Source organism: Acinonyx jubatus, chromosome C2 (assembly GCF_027475565.1).
Source record: "Acinonyx jubatus isolate Ajub_Pintada_27869175 chromosome C2, VMU_Ajub_asm_v1.0, whole genome shotgun sequence".
Lineage (NCBI taxonomy): Eukaryota > Metazoa > Chordata > Mammalia > Carnivora > Felidae > Acinonyx > Acinonyx jubatus.
The window spans coordinates 139,672,390-139,692,217 of NC_069384.1; the positions used below are offsets into that span (position 1 = coordinate 139,672,390).

Sequence of the window (19,828 nt, forward strand, 5' to 3'; positions counted from 1 at the left end):
AAGCAGAGACGTGCTAAAGAAACAAATCAAGAGTGGAAAGAGAGAAGCGTGCACCATTGTCCTGGGTAATGTCGTTCATAAGTACCCAGGTGGAAAGGCTTCATTGAGGAAACTGGGAAAAACAAGAAGCTGCAGAGAAAGGAACCAAATGAAAGAAGGACGCGGTGGCCAACACTCAAGAAGGAGAAACACTTTTGAGGAAGAACAGATGTTCCTCGGGGTTCTGAGAAGACCCAGTCTCTACACAGATGCGGAGAGCCGCTCTGCAAGTTCACGTTTGCAAAGTGCCTTAATGTCTTCTGGTAGAAGATCCATGGCCATCGACAGCCCTGGAACATTAGCAGGTGTTCAGATGGGAGGGCCAGAAGCAGTTTCCACGTGTCGATTAGTGTCAGGACTTGTCCCAGCCACCAACACAGCGGGCAGCTCTGCCCGGTGGCGCAGAAGCCCTGGGAACAGCCTGAGCGCTTGCCTTGTGCTGGCGGCACATCCCTGCCTTGGCTTCCCGGCCGAAACACACACGTGGCCCGGGGCCAGCTATCTATTTTTCTGGCAAAATTGTGGCAAGAGGCGTTGATGGGAGATTAATGGTTTAAAAAACCCCCACAAATATATAAAAATAAAGCAAGCAAACAGAAACACATGGAAGAGGCAGGTGTGTGTGTCTTCTAGAATGATCCACGTCTACCTCCCCCCCCCCCCCCCCCGTGTCTGCCTGCACTTTGCATGACTTGTGCCTCGGGTGGAGATGTCTGTGCCTGTGAGAATCTTTTTATTTAGACATCACAAGGCATTTGACCAGTTTTGAACACGGCCGGCTTCAATCCTGGTACACAGACATGCCGGCTCTGTCTTCACGAAACTCTCCCGTCCAAACACGTTTGCAGAGCATGATTCATGGTGTTTCCTTCTGGATTGTCCAGTGGGTAATTGCTGTACGAAAACCAGAGAAACAGATGTAGACCCTGAACCTTGGCTATAAATTTTTGTTTTATGATTATGGGTTTCAAATGCGCTGTGTCACACTGACAAATATACAGTTATGCTGAAACAAAATGGATTTTGGTCCCAAAACTTTGGCTTTTTTTGTTTGTGGTTGGACATACTTTTATTAGAGTTTTCTTTTACCGTTGATGAAACACAAAATGGAGGAGATGACGCATATCAGAATGTTACTTTATGCCGTACCAAGAGAATATTTGGGAAAGGTTTCTTCTGTTTGATTAATGTTTAAAATAGGCGTCAATTATTTAAACCTCATTACCAACAAATTAACTAGGCCATTTTTTACCTTCTACCTAGTCATTAGTCTTTATGGTACGTGAATACGTATTTAAAGACGTGTGGCTTATTTGTAAATCTTTCCTAAATTTTACTTAAGATAAAGAATTTAGAGGAAGCCCGGTTTTCAAGAAATGTGAGAATTAGATTCCCTGATGAAGAAATGATAAGAAACATGTAGCTAAATTTGGGGTCTGCTTTATAAATTAATACTTGGATTAAATAATAGCTCTAATAGTTGCTATCAGCATAATTAATTCATGATGAGAAATGATGAATAGACGAGTAAGTGCTGTTGCACTGTAAGAAACCCATAATATTCTATTCACACAGATTGAAATAAAAGATCAGTATTCAAAAGCCCAAGTTTCTTCCTCTACTAGTGAAGAGAACCCCAAGGTGATGAGAAGTTTAAAATTTTCTGGTGCGGAGAAAGAAAACAGCAAACCTAGCGCCATCCCTCCCCACCCCACCCCCACCCCCACCCCCTGCCCGCTTTGTTATTGTTTCTTGGGCCATGACATAGTATTGAGGGTAGAGATTTGGGAACAGTCATTTCCCTTCCTAGATGAGGCTGAAACTGGAGCTGAAGGAATGAGACTAAGTGGAATTGGGGAGACGCCCTCCCCATCTTCAGCATGCGATCGGAGCGCCCTACCCTTTGGAACGATGATTGAACAAGGGGGGTGCGGTGGCGTCCCCTGGGTAAAAGAAACCTGAATACACGCAGCTGGCAGTGGGGCCACGCTTCTCCTCTCTTAGTCCTTCCTGATGTACTTTAAATGTAGCTGCTTCTTTCTCTCTGCTCATATACCTTTTCACCCACCTCCATTATCGCCTGGGAGTCCACACAGGAGTTTCCAAGGAACGCCGGAGGGAGGGCCGGAAGTAAGCACGGGGAGCTGTAAGTCCATGCACGCAGAGATTGGCACATAATGTGGTACTTTGTGTATCTTTACAACCATCTTAACGACAGCGTGTTAAACGTTTTGTTCATTCCTCTGTATTCCTTGCTTAAGGTGTGTGTTTTCTTTGTAGTTAAAGGGTTCCTTACAAACCTCCGTTATAAAATGACGGTCCTTTGAAAAAGAGAGAATTAACAAACACAGTTCAGCAAAAGCTCGCCCCGCTGTCGTCCTGGACTTTTCAATGGCAAGAGCTGAGCTTGCTGGGCTGAAAATTGTTTTAATGTACCTTCATAAAAGGATCTTTGACTTGGTAAGTGTGTGTGACGCATACTTTTCATGTTACACCACGAGTGCCACTTAGCAACTCCTGGAGACAGAGCAGCCTTTCAGCATGGGGCGAGGTGCCCCCTGACAGGCTTCTAAAAGGCCTGGATGCCAATGCACATTCCAGCACTATCCACAGAAAGGAGCCCAGGGCGGCTCTCTTCTCTGCAGGGGGCAGGAAACCTTCCCTCTTGCCTACCCACTTACCTGCCCTGTTCTGTAGGAGAATTACAAGTAAATATCAGTGGTAGTGGAGGAGGTAGGGTGTTTTCATTACTCCCGGGAGTTTCCTTTCTCAGATGTGCATTGCATCCTTTTAAACAAGTTGTGCAAAACGGCTACAATGTGGATTGGCTCTCCCTTTGAAAGCTAGCTGCCTGGGTTTATTTGTAAATACTGCATCTGTCCTTCTGCGTCTTTTTTTTTTTTTTTTTTTAGCATTTATTATTATTTTTTTTTTTTGAGAGGCAGAGAGAGACAGAATGAGCAGGGGAAAGGACACAGAGAGAGGGAGACACAGAATCTGAAGCAGGCTCCAGGCTCTGAGCTGTCAGCACAGAGCCCGATGTGGGGCTGGAACTCACGAACAGTGAGATCATGACCTGATCCGAAGTCAGGCACTTAACCGACTGAGCCACCCAGGCGCCCCTGTCCTTCTGCGTCTTTTAAGACTGGCTGAAAAGCTTCTCCTCCCTCGTGGTTGGGCCAATATGGCCAGTATAAAAAAGAATCTCTTTCTCTTCAAATTATTCTAATAAATAACCAAGATTGAGCAGGGGACTAGCGTTGGGGAAATTTGGCCCATGGAAATATAAAACCTTCACGCTTAACCAGTTTTCAAAATATGTGTTTAATTATGTGGTGGTTGGGTATGCGTGTGTGTGTGTGTATGTGCATGACATGACAGGTCACCAACAGGCTATTCGGGGTCCAAGGCTGTGGAAACAGCAAAGTAATTTCCACATCAGACTAGGATTGCAGGGAGTAAGGTTCCAGTCATGGCTCTGAGTTTTGTGGCCTCTGACAGGTCTCAGCCTGTCCTCCTGGGCTTCTGTTTCCCGGGTGAAAAGTGAAAGCATGAAATCACAGTGAGTACTTGTTTCAGGATACAGTGTCCTACAGTACTTTTTGGGGGGAGGTGGGGGGGGGGCTCACAGCAGCCCTATATCCCCAGTTTACAGATGGGAAAACTGAGGCTCAGATCAAATACTTGTCTCAGATCACACAGCTGGTTTAAAGGTCGAACTGAAAGTGGCACCGATTTCAGTTGGAGCCCCACATCCACTCTAGACCACTGTGTCTTCTCAGATCCTGAAATCCTGTATATACATGTGATTCCATGTGTGAGTGTTTGGAGCAGGAGTAACCAATTCTTGACTGCTGCGTATAGACTGGAGAGAATTTTTTTTTTTTTTTAAGTAAATGAATCCAGAAAGCTAGATTATTACTCCAGAGCAAATGCAATCCCTCCGCCCAGGGCTTTGCAAGAGGGATAAAGAGGGGGTATTTAAAAAAAAAAAGAAAGAATCAAATGGAAAGTTTCTCAACCCAAGGCTTCCCCGAGGAGTAGCTCTCCTCTCTGCTCTACAGTTGAGGGCTTGCATGTGCTTTTTCGGGAGTGGAAAAACACATAAGTTACGAGGAATGTAACAGCCAGGCGCGCGCACGGAGGAATTTAAAGGGTGGAGGGTGGGCTGGGGGCGCGGGGGTGGGCAGGAGGCGAGCGGGCGAGGGGGACACGCGCTTCCAAGCTAAGCCCGCGGCGGATAAAAAGGCGGAAAGGGAGAGAAGTTGGCGCTCAACGTGAGCCCGGAGCGGTGTCCCGGCTCCTCCCCTGCCCGTTTTAAAAGCACTTCTTGCATTGTTGTTCAGGTGAGAAATGGGAAAGAAAGAGGCGGCTTGCGCGCTCGCCCGCTGCCTCTCTGGCTGTCTGCTTTTGCAGGGCTGCTGGGAGTTTTTAAGCTCTGTGAGAATCCTGGGAGTTGGTGATGTCAGACTCGTTGGGTCATTTGAAGGTTAGCAGCCCGGGAAGGGTTCACCGAAAGTTCACTCGCATATATTAGGCAATTCAATCTTTCATTCTGTGTGACAGAAGTAGTAGGAAGTGAGCTGTTCAGAGGCAGGAGGGTCTATTCTTTGCCAAAGGGGGGACCAGAATTCCCCCATGCGAGCTGTTTGAGGACTGGGATGCCGAGGACGCGAGCGAGCCGGGCAGGGTTTGTCTGGGCACCGTCGGGGTAGGATCCGGACCGCATTCGGAAGGCTTTTTGCAGGCATTTGCTTGGAAGGAGAACTTGGGATCTTTCTGGGAACCCCCGCCCCGGCTGGATTGGCCGAGCAAGCCTGGAAAATGGTAAATGATCATTTGGATCAATTACAGGCTTTTAGCTGGCTTGTCTGTCATAATTCATGATTCGGGGCTGGGAAAAAGACCAACAGCCTACGTGCCAAAAAAGGGGCAGAGTTTGATGGAGTTGGGTGGACTTTTCTATGCCATTTGCCTCCACACCTAGAGGATAAGCACTTTTGCAGACATTCGGTGCAGGGGAGATCATGTTTGACTGTATGGATGTTCTGTCAGTGAGTCCTGGGCAAATCCTGGATTTCTACACTGCGAGTCCGTCTTCCTGCATGCTCCAGGAGAAAGCTCTCAAAGCATGCTTCAGTGGATTGACCCAAACCGAATGGCAGCATCGGCACACTGCTCAATGTAGGTTTATTTTTTCCCTTCTTCTACCAAGAAAAAAAAAAATGAATTGTCTCTCTTGCATGCAATAAAGACATTGGAAACAAACTGCATTGGTAGCAAGACAAAGGATTTAATGATTTAATGCTGAAAGGGTGTGATATGCTGGCGTGCATATTGATTCCCTCTTGCTGAAAATTTCCTGTTAGATGTTTTCTTCCCAAACAGCCCCTCCCGGCCCCCCGCTCCTCTCCTTACCAACCTTACAGTCTCTTGAAAACAGTTTTAAAAAGATGCATGGAGTGGGGGGGTGGGAGGGGGGGAAGTAGAGTGTGACCACAGGACTTTGAAACATTCTTCAAGTAAGGCAATTTGACACATTGTGCAGTTTTTACTAAGATGTATGCAGAGGGGAATTTAACTTTGCTGTTCTTTGGATTAGCTGCTAGTTGTATATATCCCCCCCTTGTGTGTTTCAGCAGTCCAAAGTAATTAAAATATGACATCGTCCTTGCAAGGAATTTAGCCTAATTAGGGTGGCTCCTGCTCTTGCAGTTCATAAACCACCCGTTAAAGCTGCGGCTTCCAATGTTTTCCTTGCTAAGGAAAGGCAATATTTCTTAGCATTGACCCTGCTGCCACCTTTCCGAGTCACTTTGTTGCTCTAAGAAGTTGCTGTTTTGCTAGAAAACTACTGGCAATGAACACCCCTTGGGCTGAGCCATCCATTATTTCCATATCTTGCAATTCAGCCCAGAACCTGGACATCATTTAAAAGGGAAGGAAATCTAAGTGGAGTAGCCCAGTTTTTAAAAAAAATATTGACTATTTGGTTATCTGATCCTGACACGATGCCGAGGCACGCATCTGGTCAACAGTAGTGTGGCTGCAGGCTTGAGAAATGACCAGAAGTCCCAGAAAATCCCACGTTCGGGTGGCTGTGGTGGGAGCCTGCAGGATGCATCGCCCCCCTGACAGTGATTTAGATAAATGGCTCAGCTATCTATCAAAATGTTTTTAGTACTTTATTTGACAATTCATTGGCGCATTAGCCTGAAAATGACATTTTAAATCTTTGTTTTCAAAGAGGTCAAAGTTTAACTGGAAGAAATTGAGTTTTCCTAATAACATGGTGGCTTATGTAAAGAGGGAGAAGAAAAGGGAGAGAACGGGGACAGTGACCAGATTTAAATTGCTCTCTGTGAAACTTTTTCTTAGCAATAAAGACTTGCTACTTGGGCCAGGAAATCAACAGGTTTGTAGCTGAAAAATCAATAACCATTTGATGCCAACCGATTGGCTGTCTGACTTAATATTTGTTAGAGCCATAACCAGGGCAAAAAGAAAATAATTTTCAGAAGGCGTCTTCATCTCAAATGCCTTCTCTTTCCTGCTGCCTGTGTTCTTTCTGAAGAAGTCAAAAGAAACTGAGTTACAAAATAATTGTACAACCCACCAACAGATCTTTGAAACCTGTCCTCTGTAGCAGTTAAAACAATGTGAACAATTTCACTTGGAATCTCAGGGAACTGGAGCTCTTGAGAAAACTTTTTGGTACAAGAAAAAGTTCTGTAAGACATATTTTTTAACGAAGGGGAAAAAAATGTTCAGGACCCTTGGCGGAAAGCTATTAGACTTAATAGAGCCTTTATAAGTAGACAGTCTCCCTTTGTAATTAACCCTCCAAACATGCCTATTAAGTTGTAGGAGTAGGGGGAAAAGCTTTGTTTGTTCTTGAACAAGTTAAACAAGGGATTTGCCTTATCTGGGGAGAGCGAGTGGTGAATGTGTCATTTGCCTAGGGCCAGCCGATAAGCAAGAAGTGTCGATAACAGCAAAGTTCAGCTAATCAAAGAAACTTGCATTAGAAAAAGTAAATAAAGGCATTTGACAAAGGGATTTCAGAAATTCCAGTGTCTTATTTTTGTAAGCAAAGCAATTAGTGTTTATTGTGGTCAATTTCGCAAGGGCTGGAAAAGCACACCCCAGCTATAGGCTAAATGAATAAATTGTAAAAATTGCTTTTGCCCCTGCAGAGTTGCTTTATCCTCCATAAACCACTCTATGACCCTGCGTTTAGTTGTTCAAGAGATTAAGTTTTTAAGCATAAGTAAAAATTCTAACAAATGTCTGCCACATGGTGTTTGGTTCAGGGTGGCATAGCTACTTAGGACTTGCGAAGTAAAAGCATAGTAGGGCTTCGTTTGGATAAAAAAGAGCATAAAAACCACAAGCTTTTCCATTGTACTTAATGACTGTTTTGACGAGAAACAGATCTGTTTACGCTCTTCACACAGAGGAAACAGTGGGCAAGGAGAAAAAAAAAATCGTACTAAATCCAACCAAAAGTATTTTCTGCCTTGAGATTCTGTTTTTTCGTGTGTGTGTGTGTGTGTGTGTGTGTGTGTGTGTGTGTGTGTAGTAATCAGAGTAAACCCTTTGAATGTAAAACGCACCAGAAGCCGTCTTTGAAAGGTGTTAGAATATTCTTTTTAGTTTCTTTTGTAATTTTAATGACAAAAATGGCATGTGAACCAGCTACCGGTTTGAGTAGGGCCTGTGAATTGCTTGTTATAAAAATTTGAAGTCAGGATTAGCGGGCTACTAAGGGAATGTGGTATAAATAATACGATTTAAGACTGCCCCTGGAAGGTATCATAGTCACAAAGTTTGTATTCAGATGCCTCGTGGATTATCTTGGTTTTAGGGCCTGCTCCAGATGTTTTCAGCATTAATTGCTCAGTGGGCATAGGATAAATCCTAATATTTGTGGTCTAAATACAGTTGCTTTCGGTGAAATCATGAGTGTGACAACTTCTTGGCCTTCTTCCCTGTCCTCTACATACTCAGCACATCAAAAGAAAAAAGAGAAAAGAAATATTTTCTTTTTGAAATAGTATTTTGCCCATTAATGAGGAGAAATCTGTTTTAAAAACAAACAGTCATGTGTGATTAAGGAAGGAAGAAAAGTTCCCTTCTCAAAGCCCTGGGACCTGAATTTTAAGTATTAAACAGTATCCAAATCCTCTCCTAGTGAGATATAAATTGGGGTCAAAGTGGCAAAATCAAAGATACCCATTGAAAGAGAGACTAAGTAAAGACTGACAGCCACCGTATGAATTGAATGGGGTTTTGAATAAATATTTCGATGAAAAGGCTCAATTGTTTTTCTAAAGTAGGACATAATTTTCTGCTTCTCAGCCACATGACAGTGGTAACTAATACCATCAGAAAGGAGAAAGAAAAGGGACTTTTGCTTACATCTCAGAGTGCAGGATAGGGTCGTCTGAAAATAAGCGGAAATTTCACCAAGTTTTCCTTCCCTGTAGGAAAAAAAAAAAAGAAATACTAAAATTTTGTACACATGCTGATAACTTGGTACTTTGGGTAGGGAGGTATTGATGTGTAAGTTAGAAGGAAAAAAAAAACCAAAACATGAGTTTAAATTTTATCGCCAGAAAATTGTAGATTCCAGAAAATAAAACAGGAGAGGTACACGTCTGTCCGCTTAAACTTCGGCTATGGAATTGGTCTGCAAGCGCCAGTTAGAATTTGATTTGCCAGCCCAAATGCAAAGCCGTGGTTTTGAAAGAGGCCTTTTTTTTTTTTTTTTGTCCTAATTAGATAAATGACCAGAATGGCCATTTCTGATAGGCTAACTGATCTGAATCAAAAGTTTTCTTCTCATTTCTGGAAGCCTGGCTCTGACCGTATATAACCAGTCAGTATTGTCATGAACTTTTCTTTAAAACAAAAAAGTAAAAGAAAGTTCTTCTGGATGTCCGATGCTTGTAATTTGCCTTCAACATATTAAGCCCCTGGGATGATTGAAAAGGGAAGAAAATCTTACCGTTTTCCCTTTTGTACATTCCACAAGCATCAGTAAACTATCTCGGAAGAGAAATACACGATGAATGATAAAGATTGCAGCTTCTGCTCTCAAGGCATTTATAATCTTTGAAATCAGATTTTTTTTTTTTTTTTTATAAAAGGCTAGGAATTTTTTAAATCAGAGCGTTACTCTCAAGGAGAAAGATGGAGATGTGAAACCAAGGTGCAAAATATAAAACGCTCTTCAAATCACATAGGGCTTATTAAACAATAAATGCAGTATTCATTTTAGAACATCTTAAAAAGAATCTTCTATAGAGTTTGAGTTACATGTAAGTGCCAATAAATTTATCTTTAAATGACATTTTTCTACTTTAAATGTTCTACTAGAGATTCAGTTAACTATCAATTAAATACATGCTTTCAGAAATGGGAGCTTTTGAGGAAGGTTAATCAGAAAAATCTTGGCTGAAAACCTTTCCAAAAGATATTAATGTAGGATCTTGCCTTTCAGATTATAGTGTAGTTAGGGCAATCGTACGTCTCTGATTTTCTAGAGTAACCCACTTTCAGATATACTGCCACAATTCCCACATAAATCATTGAAATATGCCAGATATTTCAATATTACGAGATTTCCAAGGCTGCCCCTTGAACCCAGGAGTGGCACAGAATGTCTTTGTTTGGATTCTCTGGTCAATATAGCTAGAGCGCTCACAGCTTCATTTTTCCATTATGACTGAAGATCGCCTTGTGCTTCTGGGTCATCCTTCTGAACATGAATTCCTTTTGTGGCACACTGTAGTTCTCTAAGTAGAAGGCATCCCCTGCCAAACCTGATTTAAGTACAATGACTGTGGTTCTCATTCCAGCATGTTGTATGTATTGGGAGTGGGGGGAGGGAGAGAATTATTAAATTGAATTACTATGAACAAAGCTGTATCAGTTCTTGGCTAGCTTCTTCTTAAAAAGTTGAAACGGGCGGTGATGGAGAGAGGAGAGTGGAGTGAACTCAGGTTCCAGATTTATCAGTATCCTGTCTGTAAGTGGCTTGGCCTAAGTACCTCTTGTTAAATAGGACATGAGATAACCTTCCCCATCTGTAAGATCTAATGACACAACCTCATCAGTCAATATGTTGCCCCGAATTCTCCTCTTTTCCTTTCTGGCTTCCTTACTTCGTCGTTAAGAACCATAATCCCCGCCTCACCCCACACCCCCGAACCCCTTTAAATGAATAAAAGTTGTGCAAGTTCTCCCGACCTAGGAAGCAGTAAGGGTGAGTCTGCAGGTATTATATTATTTATCTTGAGCTTTCAGAGCTTCTTAGAGGAGAATTCAAACAGGCAATGGAACTGCTGACTTGCTTTTTTTCTCTGGACTTGCAGGGTGGGGAGCTGAAAGGGGGGCCATTCAGTAAGATAAGACTCTTGGTCCCCTGCACGATAAGGCGAGGATAACAGGAACTGACGTCAGCCAGGCAAGCCAGCCTGGCCAAGCATTTCCTCTAGTCAGGGCACATGGATTCCAGGAGTCTCCAGGCCTCCCCCATTGCTGACACACTGAACCAGCGGGTGGGGGGGGGGGGGGTGGAGGCACGAGGAAAGCTAATTTTAACAGGAGTGACAGTGGGTGACCACGTACGTCCCTCACGCCCCAAAGGAAATTTCTCTAAACAGAACAAAGAGTCACTTGGGTGGGAGTGATTTTAATAAAAGCAGATTCTGAGAGTATAATTGCAATTTTATGTTGTCCTAGAATAGATCCTTGTTTCCCAGCTGTCCACAGTTTCCCTCTGATTTGTCTGGAGAAGGTCTCTGCAGCAGTCCCCAAATCCTATCCCCCATGAACCCCGCCAACTGCCTCTGTATAACAAAATGGGAAGGAATTCACATTGTCAGAGTTAATCCCTGGTGTTCCTATTTACTTTCCTAAGTACCAAGTTCCCACCCCCATCCGCATCATATGACAGACAGCTTTGCTAAAGCTATTTCATTTGCCACCAGCCCTGACAGCCCCCAGCAGTGTTTGCTCTCCTCTTTCGGTCTTCCTTTTTTCTTAAACTCACATTATTCTTGCCTTTGCAAGTATCTGCGATTTGAGGTCTGGGGGAGACACTTGAATGAAAGAGCCGGTTTTTATTTTTTCAAGTTTATAGGTTCTCGTGAGTCTACTCTTTCCTTAAAGATAATTGTTGTTGTTGTTGTTTTAAGTATTGAATAAGGGGTTACTCTCCTAATTTGACTCAGATGTAGTGAAATGTTTGGTTTTGTTATTATTGATCAATTACCGTTCACCACAGATCACAGTTTACCAAATCAGAAAAATCCAAATAGCTGAATCCAAAATACTCGGGTGGAAATAATGCAGGCAAGACCAGATAAGACGGGGACATCCGTTAACTGGGAGGAGAAGATTTGGATCACGTTTATCTCAGTTTTTCTCTGATTTCCAGAGCAAATGAAGACCTCGTCTAACCCATGCCTCCTCTCAAAAATTGTAAAGCTTTTGGGGCTACGGTACCTATGTCTTGTTATCAAGGTCCATAATTATAAAAAGGCTGGTGATCTGAAGCCTGTTTCAGCTTCAAAAGATTTTTTAGGGTCTGGTCTATTGAAAAGCTTGGGGGTATAATTAACTAAAATGGAAATGGAGGCAAGCGAAATTTAGTTCCTGATGTTTTAATTTAGCTCAGTACTGCCATGTGTTATTGAAGAGAATTCTTAAAGGCAAACATAATTATTTCATTATGGTCCTCAGAATGCTTTCATTGGCTTTAATGACAAGAAGCTGTATAAAAAGGCATACATTTTAATTAGTCCTTCTTATATTTACATCAGATAAATAACAAATAATTGATGAAAAACAAGTCTTTGGAATGGATGATTTCACATAGTGCGCTGGTTACAGTTTAATGACGAAACGTTTCTCTGTTGCTTTGCATTTTAATTATCCAGACATTAACAGCACTGGTGCCATGGTGCTAAAATAGCGTTGCTGCCATTTTATTACGAAAAAATCACAATTAATGCCTATGAATCAGAAGCCGAAAAAGGTAGCTAGAAGCGCATCTCAGAGGAAGCAAATTGCCAGTCCCATTAATTTCACTATGCTTGTTAGCACTCCTTTTGGTCACTTTTATCTTTTATACTTCATCTCTTTGGATGAGGACTGTCAGGGGTTTCACGTGGGCTTTTATAGCCACCTCTCCTCCTAAATACCTTTCTTTCTCTCCTGCTGCCTGTTTGGAACACTTGCCCAAAAGTACCTTGCCGAATGTGTACCGGAAATTCAGAGAGCCTTTTTCCAGGGTGCAGTCTGCCTTACCTTTGATTTTATATGAAAACCCATTTCACATGATTCATCCGTTTTGGTGTACAGAACACTAATTGTTATTATTGATTTTAAATTCCGTGACCATTACAAGTAACCCAGATGACTGGCAGATAAAGGGTAATAATCCATGGAGTTCTGGAACTGTTTCGTGTTTGTCTGGAGTACTTTATGTGATCAATATTAACTGCCCCATTGAAACTAACTGCTGTATCAAATAACAGTCAATCAAATGAATGTGCTTAGAGATTATTTATTGAAAGCTTTAATTGTTCACTGGGGCCCTGCTTATCAGAGGGAACAATAGGAATTAGAGATAGGATGAGCAGGTTTGGATTTGCAGAGAAAGTTGGAGGATGCAGATGAACAGGGCATCTCTCGGCTACTTGGGCAAGCGTTTCCAGAAACCCATGCTGGGCTTCTAGTGGCTGCAAGTTGCACGTACTCTTGCAAAGGTTTTCCTATCACCTGTCCATCCAGAGCTCTGTACCTATACCACAAGAAGGTATAATGATTTTCTGGCTCTCAGACCAGAGGCTGTGAAGAGTTGTCACTCTCTGAAAGTTTTACTGCTTCTGCTCTGCGTGCCCACTCACATCTCGTACCCTCCCACGTACCTCTCCACCTGTATTCCCTGCCACTGCCCGATGGTCTGAGATAATGAAAGTAGCCCGCCTTGACCCAGGACCGATTTCCACAGCTATGAGATGGGAATAATGATGTCTACGGTGCAGGATTTGTAGAAAGATCAGAGCTCATGTAAATGAGGAGTCTATTCTCGCCCAGAAAACAAAACAGAAGCCACGGAGTAGACTTGTGCTCTGACTCCAGCGTGACACCTGTGGCTCACGTGTCTCTGCTCATAGCGAACCTGCTTTTTTAGTTGGTACGTCTTTTCCTCGACGAAAAGGTTCCTCTGTCTGTGGCTCATAACCTGGGTCACAGTCCGTCCCGTTTCTGTCACCATTTGGGTAACACGGGCCCTGATTTGGTGGCATCCATTTACCAAGCCCCCAGATTTACTACAGAGGACCGACTTTTACAGGGGAGCCTTGTCACCTATGAAACTGTCACAGTGCGACTTCACCCAGAGATGCTGTCAGGGGTACAGTCCGTTTTCATTGCTCACCGGTGGATTCGATCTTGTGGGGTCACTCACCAAACAGCTCTTGGGTGTCTGCCATGTCCCCCTGATATGTTCTCTTCTCTGGATGACACCAACATGATTCCTACCCTGTCCCTGCTCTCTCTGGACTCCTAATGTCTGGAGAAATTGCATACACAAGTCCCTGTGACACAACCCTCTTATATAACACCAACACAAGTATCTCCTTGGGACTTTGAACGTGAGTCTGATCACGGAAAGAACTGAAACACCCCCGAGAACCACAGCTGCTGCAGGTGAGGGATCGGGCGGGTGGAACATCTTTGCCACAGGAGCAGGCAAGAGGTTCTCCCGAGTGGAGGCCTCACGGGTAATTTCCAAACGTGGTGTAGGGAGCGCTGGAATGAGCGCGTGCCTTCCAAAGTTGCTTCTGGAAGACCCTTATGTGGATATTTCTGGAGTTAATATGTTAAATGATGTTCTTTTGGGGTGGGTCTGATTAGACTGGCTTTTAAGAAAACGATCGCTTATCTCTCGATCATTGTTCCCGTGACTTCCTGCTCCGTGCCAAGCCGCCCCCGAAACTTAGTGGCCTAACAATTTATTATCTCATTAGTCTGTAGATGGACCGGGCTCAGCTGGGCAGGTCTTCTGCTCCACACGCTGTCAGCTGAGGCCTGCGTCTCTCCAAGTCCCGGCAGGCTCACTCCCCTGGCTGGCGGTCCGCGTCGCTCTCGTTGGCAGGGAGCTCAGCTGGGCCTGTCGACTCGAGCGGCTGCACGTGGCCCGTGCTTGTCCCAGCAGGGCAGCAATGATCGGAGAGGGAGGGAGGAAGCGGAAGCCCCCAGCCCTCTGAAGGGCCAGATCCAGGGCTGGCACGGAGCCACTCGCGCCTCTGCGGGCGAAGCAGGCACCGGGGCCAGCCCGCATCCCCAAACTCTGCCTCTCGACGGGGCAGTGACAGAGGAAGTGCGGCCATCCTCCGTTCCCCGTAGCGATCGTCCCACGCGTGCCTTCTGATAAGAAAGAAACGATTGTCTTCTGACGATAGAGACTGCACTGAAGCACCACGGAGGGGTTTTCGTTCGTCGGTTTTTGGCTGGTTACACGGTTTCCATGGTTCTCCTCTGCCGCCTGTCGATGCCTTCTCGCCAGTCGGCCCTCACCGCTGATCCGGCGTGGAAGGTCCGATGCTCCTCGTTTTACAGGAGAGGCAGTTGTGTCTCGGAGAAGGTGAGGAGTGGGTCTGAAGTCACACAGTAAGTTGTAGGGCTGAGGCTGAAACCACGGGAAGGGCTTTTCCCCATCGTCCGTGTGGACTGACGCACTTCCAGTTTAGGTCTGTCATCTGCATCAGCTGCGTGAAGAATTCCTGGAACGCGTTCTATGCCCTAACAAACCCGAGAAGGGGCCCCGGACTGTTTTGGCGTGGGGGAGATGTAGAAAAGAGAGAAGTAAGGAACCGTAACTCGCATGAGTTCCTCTGACTGCGTTATTTCTCTGATAGCAGCCACGGCCTCTTTTGTCCCCTGTCCCATCCTGTTTGTGGCTGAATTCTGCATTGGCCCCTTCCCTCCCTCCGTCCCTCACAGGAGTCAGGGTCTGCATGAGTCTTGTGTTTACCGGGGAATCGCAGGATGGTGAGAGATGAGAAATGAGGCTTTGCGTCTTCTCCAAGTTCACCTGTAACGCTCCTCTAGAGACCACTGCTAATGATTCCTGCTGGGGGTGCCTCATAGTTAAGGATCACTATTATAGCATCCATTACTTAAAAAAAAAAAAAAAAAGCAGGGTGTGGGGTGGGGGGAAGCTTCCTAAGAGAGGATGAAGTTAAATTGCCCTTTTGGAATTCGCCGCCTGTTTTAAAGTATCTGTTTTCTTTAGAGGGTCCCAAACCTAAGAAAACTATTACTGCTTGATGAAGTTTCCATAAATAATCATGACGGTTGTTAGCCTCTCCCATAATGCTCTTATTTCACTGATTTCAGTGATACCTGAAATGTGATGTATTGCTCTCTGTTTTGGATTTTTATAAGCCATGTTCTGCCTGTTTTTGTTGTTTGTTTGAAATCTAATTGTTACTGAATTACGTATTTTGAGGAAATGGAGACAGATGGATGCATTGAAGTGACTTACTAGAAGTCACGCAGTAGGTTCTGAATGGAACCTGTAAGATGCCGTCACGTGTTCGGGGGGTACGGCGTGGTCCTATGCAGTGTGTCACATGGTGGAGTTGGGCATTCTCCACGCGCTGCCTCGGCTGTGGAAGCTAAAGCTCCAGTCCCCTCAGTTGTTCCGTCTATAAAATGGATCCACAATGCTTACCTTGCAAGCTTACCATAGACTTACATAAGAGTGTATTTAAAGTACCTGATAGGTAATATTCAGTAAATAGATACCTTCCCCCTTACTTTATTATGAAAAACTTTTTTAACACAGAAAAGCTCAAAGATTTTATGGGAAGCCCTTGGATACTCACTACCATATGTACCGTTAAAGTTACCAGTTTGTTTTCTGTGTTTCTACCCATTTCTCCTGTGTGTGTGTGTGTGTTTCTGTTTTGTTGTATTGACTGGGCTCCCTTACTAACCTGGGACGTTTTGGGGATGAGATATTGTGTCCTTCTGTCTTCCAGTCCTAGTATGGTGGTACTTAGTACCTGGTCAGTACTCAATTAACTGTGGTTAAGTCGGTGGATATGGTCAAGCACACCGCCGTTTGAGTGTACTAGATGTCAGCACTGTCCAGAACTTCCTAGAGTGATGGAAGTGATCTGTAGTTCTGTGTTGCCCAGTATAGTAGCCGCCAGCCTTGTGTGGCACTGGATATGGGCCTCATATATCTGAGGGACTGAATTTTTTATTTTATTTAATTTTAATCTGTTAAGGTTTCAATACCTACACGTGGCTAGTGGCTACTGTATTGAACAACGCAGCTCTGTATACTCCAGCCATTAATATTTTTTCAATATTTGTTCTCTTTCTTTCCCTTTCGCCATTCTTCTTCTTTCCTATTGCTATTAAGGAGCTTTAATTATCTCTTTATGTAGAGGGTAAATAGACTGCAGGAGAACGTAAACAGAATACCAGAGGGTGGGGATTTCAGTCATTGTTTAACGTGTTTTCCTTCTGGGTGGAACTATTTTTCCTGGGGCCTGGCAAATGCATAGCACTTACTTTACTAACATTTTACAGAGCTAAACCAGGATTTTCACAGAATCCCAGTGGGCTGGACTTCAATTATATTTCTTGCAGTCATCACATCACTGTGGCATCACATTCTATTCCGGTGCTCCTGTGTCCTTGTTGACTTTCAAATGGACAGAGTATCTTCCAACATTTCCAAGCTACTTTCAACTCAGTTGAAACGTCTTAAACTTAAGGGAGGCAGAGAGGAACCGGCCACACTCTGTGGAAGGCTCACCATGTGTTCTAGAAAATGCCATCCTGTCTCTCCCAGGAGGACCTTCTTCTGCTCATGTGTGTGTGCTCTGCTTTGCAACCTGGTGCCTGGCACACAGTAGGTGCTCAGGAAATAAGCTGAGAATAGTTCAGTAGTAACAAACTTACAATTCAGAACATCTCAAATGGTTTCCGCTTTGATACATTTGTGTGTTTTAGAGTCACTCAGAACACCTGAAGGTAAACTTCCAGGGAGCTGTCAAAACTTGGGAAGTTCAGGTTGGCGGTTATGGTGAACACTTATGAATGCGTTAGCCAGAAAACTGGCCTGAATGGGCACAGGATATTTCCTTGGGCTTCTGGCGTTCGTTTTGATATCCGAGAAGCAGATTTTCTGATGGTCCTTCCTGTTAACCAGGACATGGTCCCTCCTTCCCCCTTTTTATTGTCGATCCTTAGAAATGATGAAGGTAAATAGACATAAGACCAGATTAACAATCAAGAGAAACTTTTGAACCAGGTTTGTTCCCTGGACCTGGGCACAAGTTGTGATGGATTTTCATTAGAATGCAAAACCACCATCATCATAATTATTATTGATGAAGCTCTTACTGCCTGCCAAGTACACAGAATGAACGCTGTCATCTGGGAAGCCCTGTTATCGCACCATTTTACGGATGAGAGTTCCCAGGCACAGACTAGATCAGGTACCCAACTCCGGTCTCCCAAGTAGAAGCGAGCCAGTTGCAAGTTCCCATCCCGGCTTTGCATTATGTGGGTTGCCTTCCCTCTGCCAACTATGCAAAGTAAACTCCTATGTGCTTTGCAGGAAGGGGCAATAAGAAGGTTGGAAGCCTCAGAACCCACAGAATAATAAAAGGGTTTCCAAGTGAAAGCTGGAAACAATACATTTTTAACAAAATGGGCAGTTACTCTAATTGCTGTGCCCCTACTGTTCAATTCCTTTTTATGTCCTAATTCATTAAATTATGTGCACACACAGGCTTATTATTTACAGATGTATGCACTTTTAACTGGCTCATATGAAACAGATGTTTCGCGAAAGGTAACAGAGAGCAAGTGATCTAAACCGTCCTTTAGTGAGTATCAAGTGAGTATTATAGCCCATTACCTGCAAGTCTTTTGCTATTATTTTGAACGGCAATGTCCAGTGTGGGGAGGAGAATTCAATCTGTCCCCTGGAGGAACAAATAAAAATACAACGACCCTATAAGCAGACATCTGCATCTCAAAATAAAAGAGGGTGTATGCAGGTGACAGGCAGGTGGTGTTCACATGTGGGCTCAGGTGGATATGAATGAGCTTTATAAGCAGTTTGGGGGGGGGGGGAGACACATTGCATTACAGCCAACTTTTAAAAACAACTTATTTATTTTTTTAATTTTTTTTTAACGTTTATTTTATTTTTGAGACAGAGAGAGACAGAGCATGAACAGGGGAGGAGCAGAGAGAGAGGGAGACACAGAAACAGGCTCCAGGCTCTGAGCTGTCAGCACAGAGCCCGACGCGGGGCTCGAACTCACGGACCGTGAGATCATGACCTGAGCAGAAGTCGGACGCTTAACCGACCGAGCCACCCAGGCGCCCCTAAAAACAGTTTTAAAGGGCCTTGTTCTGTGATATTTTAATCATTACTGTCTTGGAATATGTAGCTGAGCAATTAGCACACTCCTTTTATTCAGAACTTCATTATTTTTTAGATGGAATTAGTCCATTGCTCTTGTATCTGGAAGGAATGCATGCAAAGTATACAGTCCATGTCAAATTATTGTCTCCCAGATTCTAAAAGAGTGGAAATGAGCCTTTCTGCGGGTTCTTTGTGGCTCCACCAAAATAATCTTTAAAAAAATTTTTTTAATGTTTATTTATTTTTGAGAGAAAGAGAGAGAGAGACAGACCGAGCATGAGCAGGGGAGGGGCAGAGAGAGGGAGACACAGAATGTGAAGCAGGCTCCAGGCTCTGAGCTGTCAGCACAGAGTCCGACGCGGGGCTTGAACTCACGAACCACGAGATCATGACCTGAGCCAGAGTCAGTCACTTAACTAACTGAGCCACCCAGGCGCGCCCCCCCCAAATAATCTTTAATTAATAATTATAGAATTAACGTATTGCTATGTAACAGACCAACCCAATACTGTGTAGCTTAAGACACAGTTTATTATTAACTTTCAAGGTTCTGTCTCTCTTGGGGTCCTACACGTGGCTGCAGTCAGAAGCGACTGAGGCTGGGGCACCTAGGTGGTGCAGTCAGTTGAGCGTCCGACTCTTGGTTTTGGCTCAGTCACGATCTCACAGTTCATGAGTTCGAGCCCTACATCGGGCTCCACGCTGATGGCGCGGAGCCTGCATGGGATTCTGTCTCTCCTTCTCTCCCTCTCCTGCTTGTGCTCTCTCTCTCTCAAAAATAAATAAATAAACTTAAAAAAAAAAAAATAAGAAGAAGTGACTGAGGTTAGACTTGTCTATGGGTTTGACCCCGGTGGATGTTCCAGAAGCCTTCTCCATTCACATGTCCACTTCCGCAGCTGACATCGCAGCAACGGCTGGAGGCTGCCATGGCATCTCTCTCTCCACATGGCCTCCGCTTATGACATGGGCTCCCTTACAGCACGGTGGTCACGGGGCTCTGTACCTGGCTTCCCCTAGAATAAACATCCCAGGAAACCCATATGGAAGCTGCCAGGCTTCTTAGGGTCTAGCCCTATGTGTAACACAGCATCACTCTTGCCACTTTCTGTTGATCAGGATGAAATCAGAGTAACAGCTCAGATTCAAGAGGAAGGGCCTTACGCGTTGGTGTGGATTCCTGGAGGTGTGGCTCATTGACCAGGCCATCTTTGGAGACCACTTACCATACGACGAGCCATAAAAATAAATGTACACCTCCTTGTCAGTGCAGTGTAGCATGGCCTAATAAAAATAAACGTGACCAGTTCA

At 44.3% G+C, this 19,828-nt stretch overlaps 1 protein-coding gene across 11 annotated transcripts in view; it reads left to right on the forward strand.

The window, feature by feature from the left end:
* RARB (retinoic acid receptor beta) overlaps positions 1-19,828 on the forward strand; it is a 747,871-nt gene that overhangs the window by 571,499 nt on the left and 156,544 nt on the right. The window contains exon 1 of one of the 11 annotated variants that reach the window (XM_053221536.1): positions 4,249-4,385. The exons of 5 other annotated variants lie outside the window; for them this stretch is intronic. Coding sequence is in view for 2 of the 6 variants with exons in the window: in XM_027040937.2 (XP_026896738.1) it covers positions 5,067-5,223 (157 nt within the window). In the remaining 4 variants the exon portion in view is untranslated. 5 more of the 11 variants (XM_053221537.1, XM_027040941.2, XM_027040937.2 and 2 more) reach the window with 5 other exon arrangements.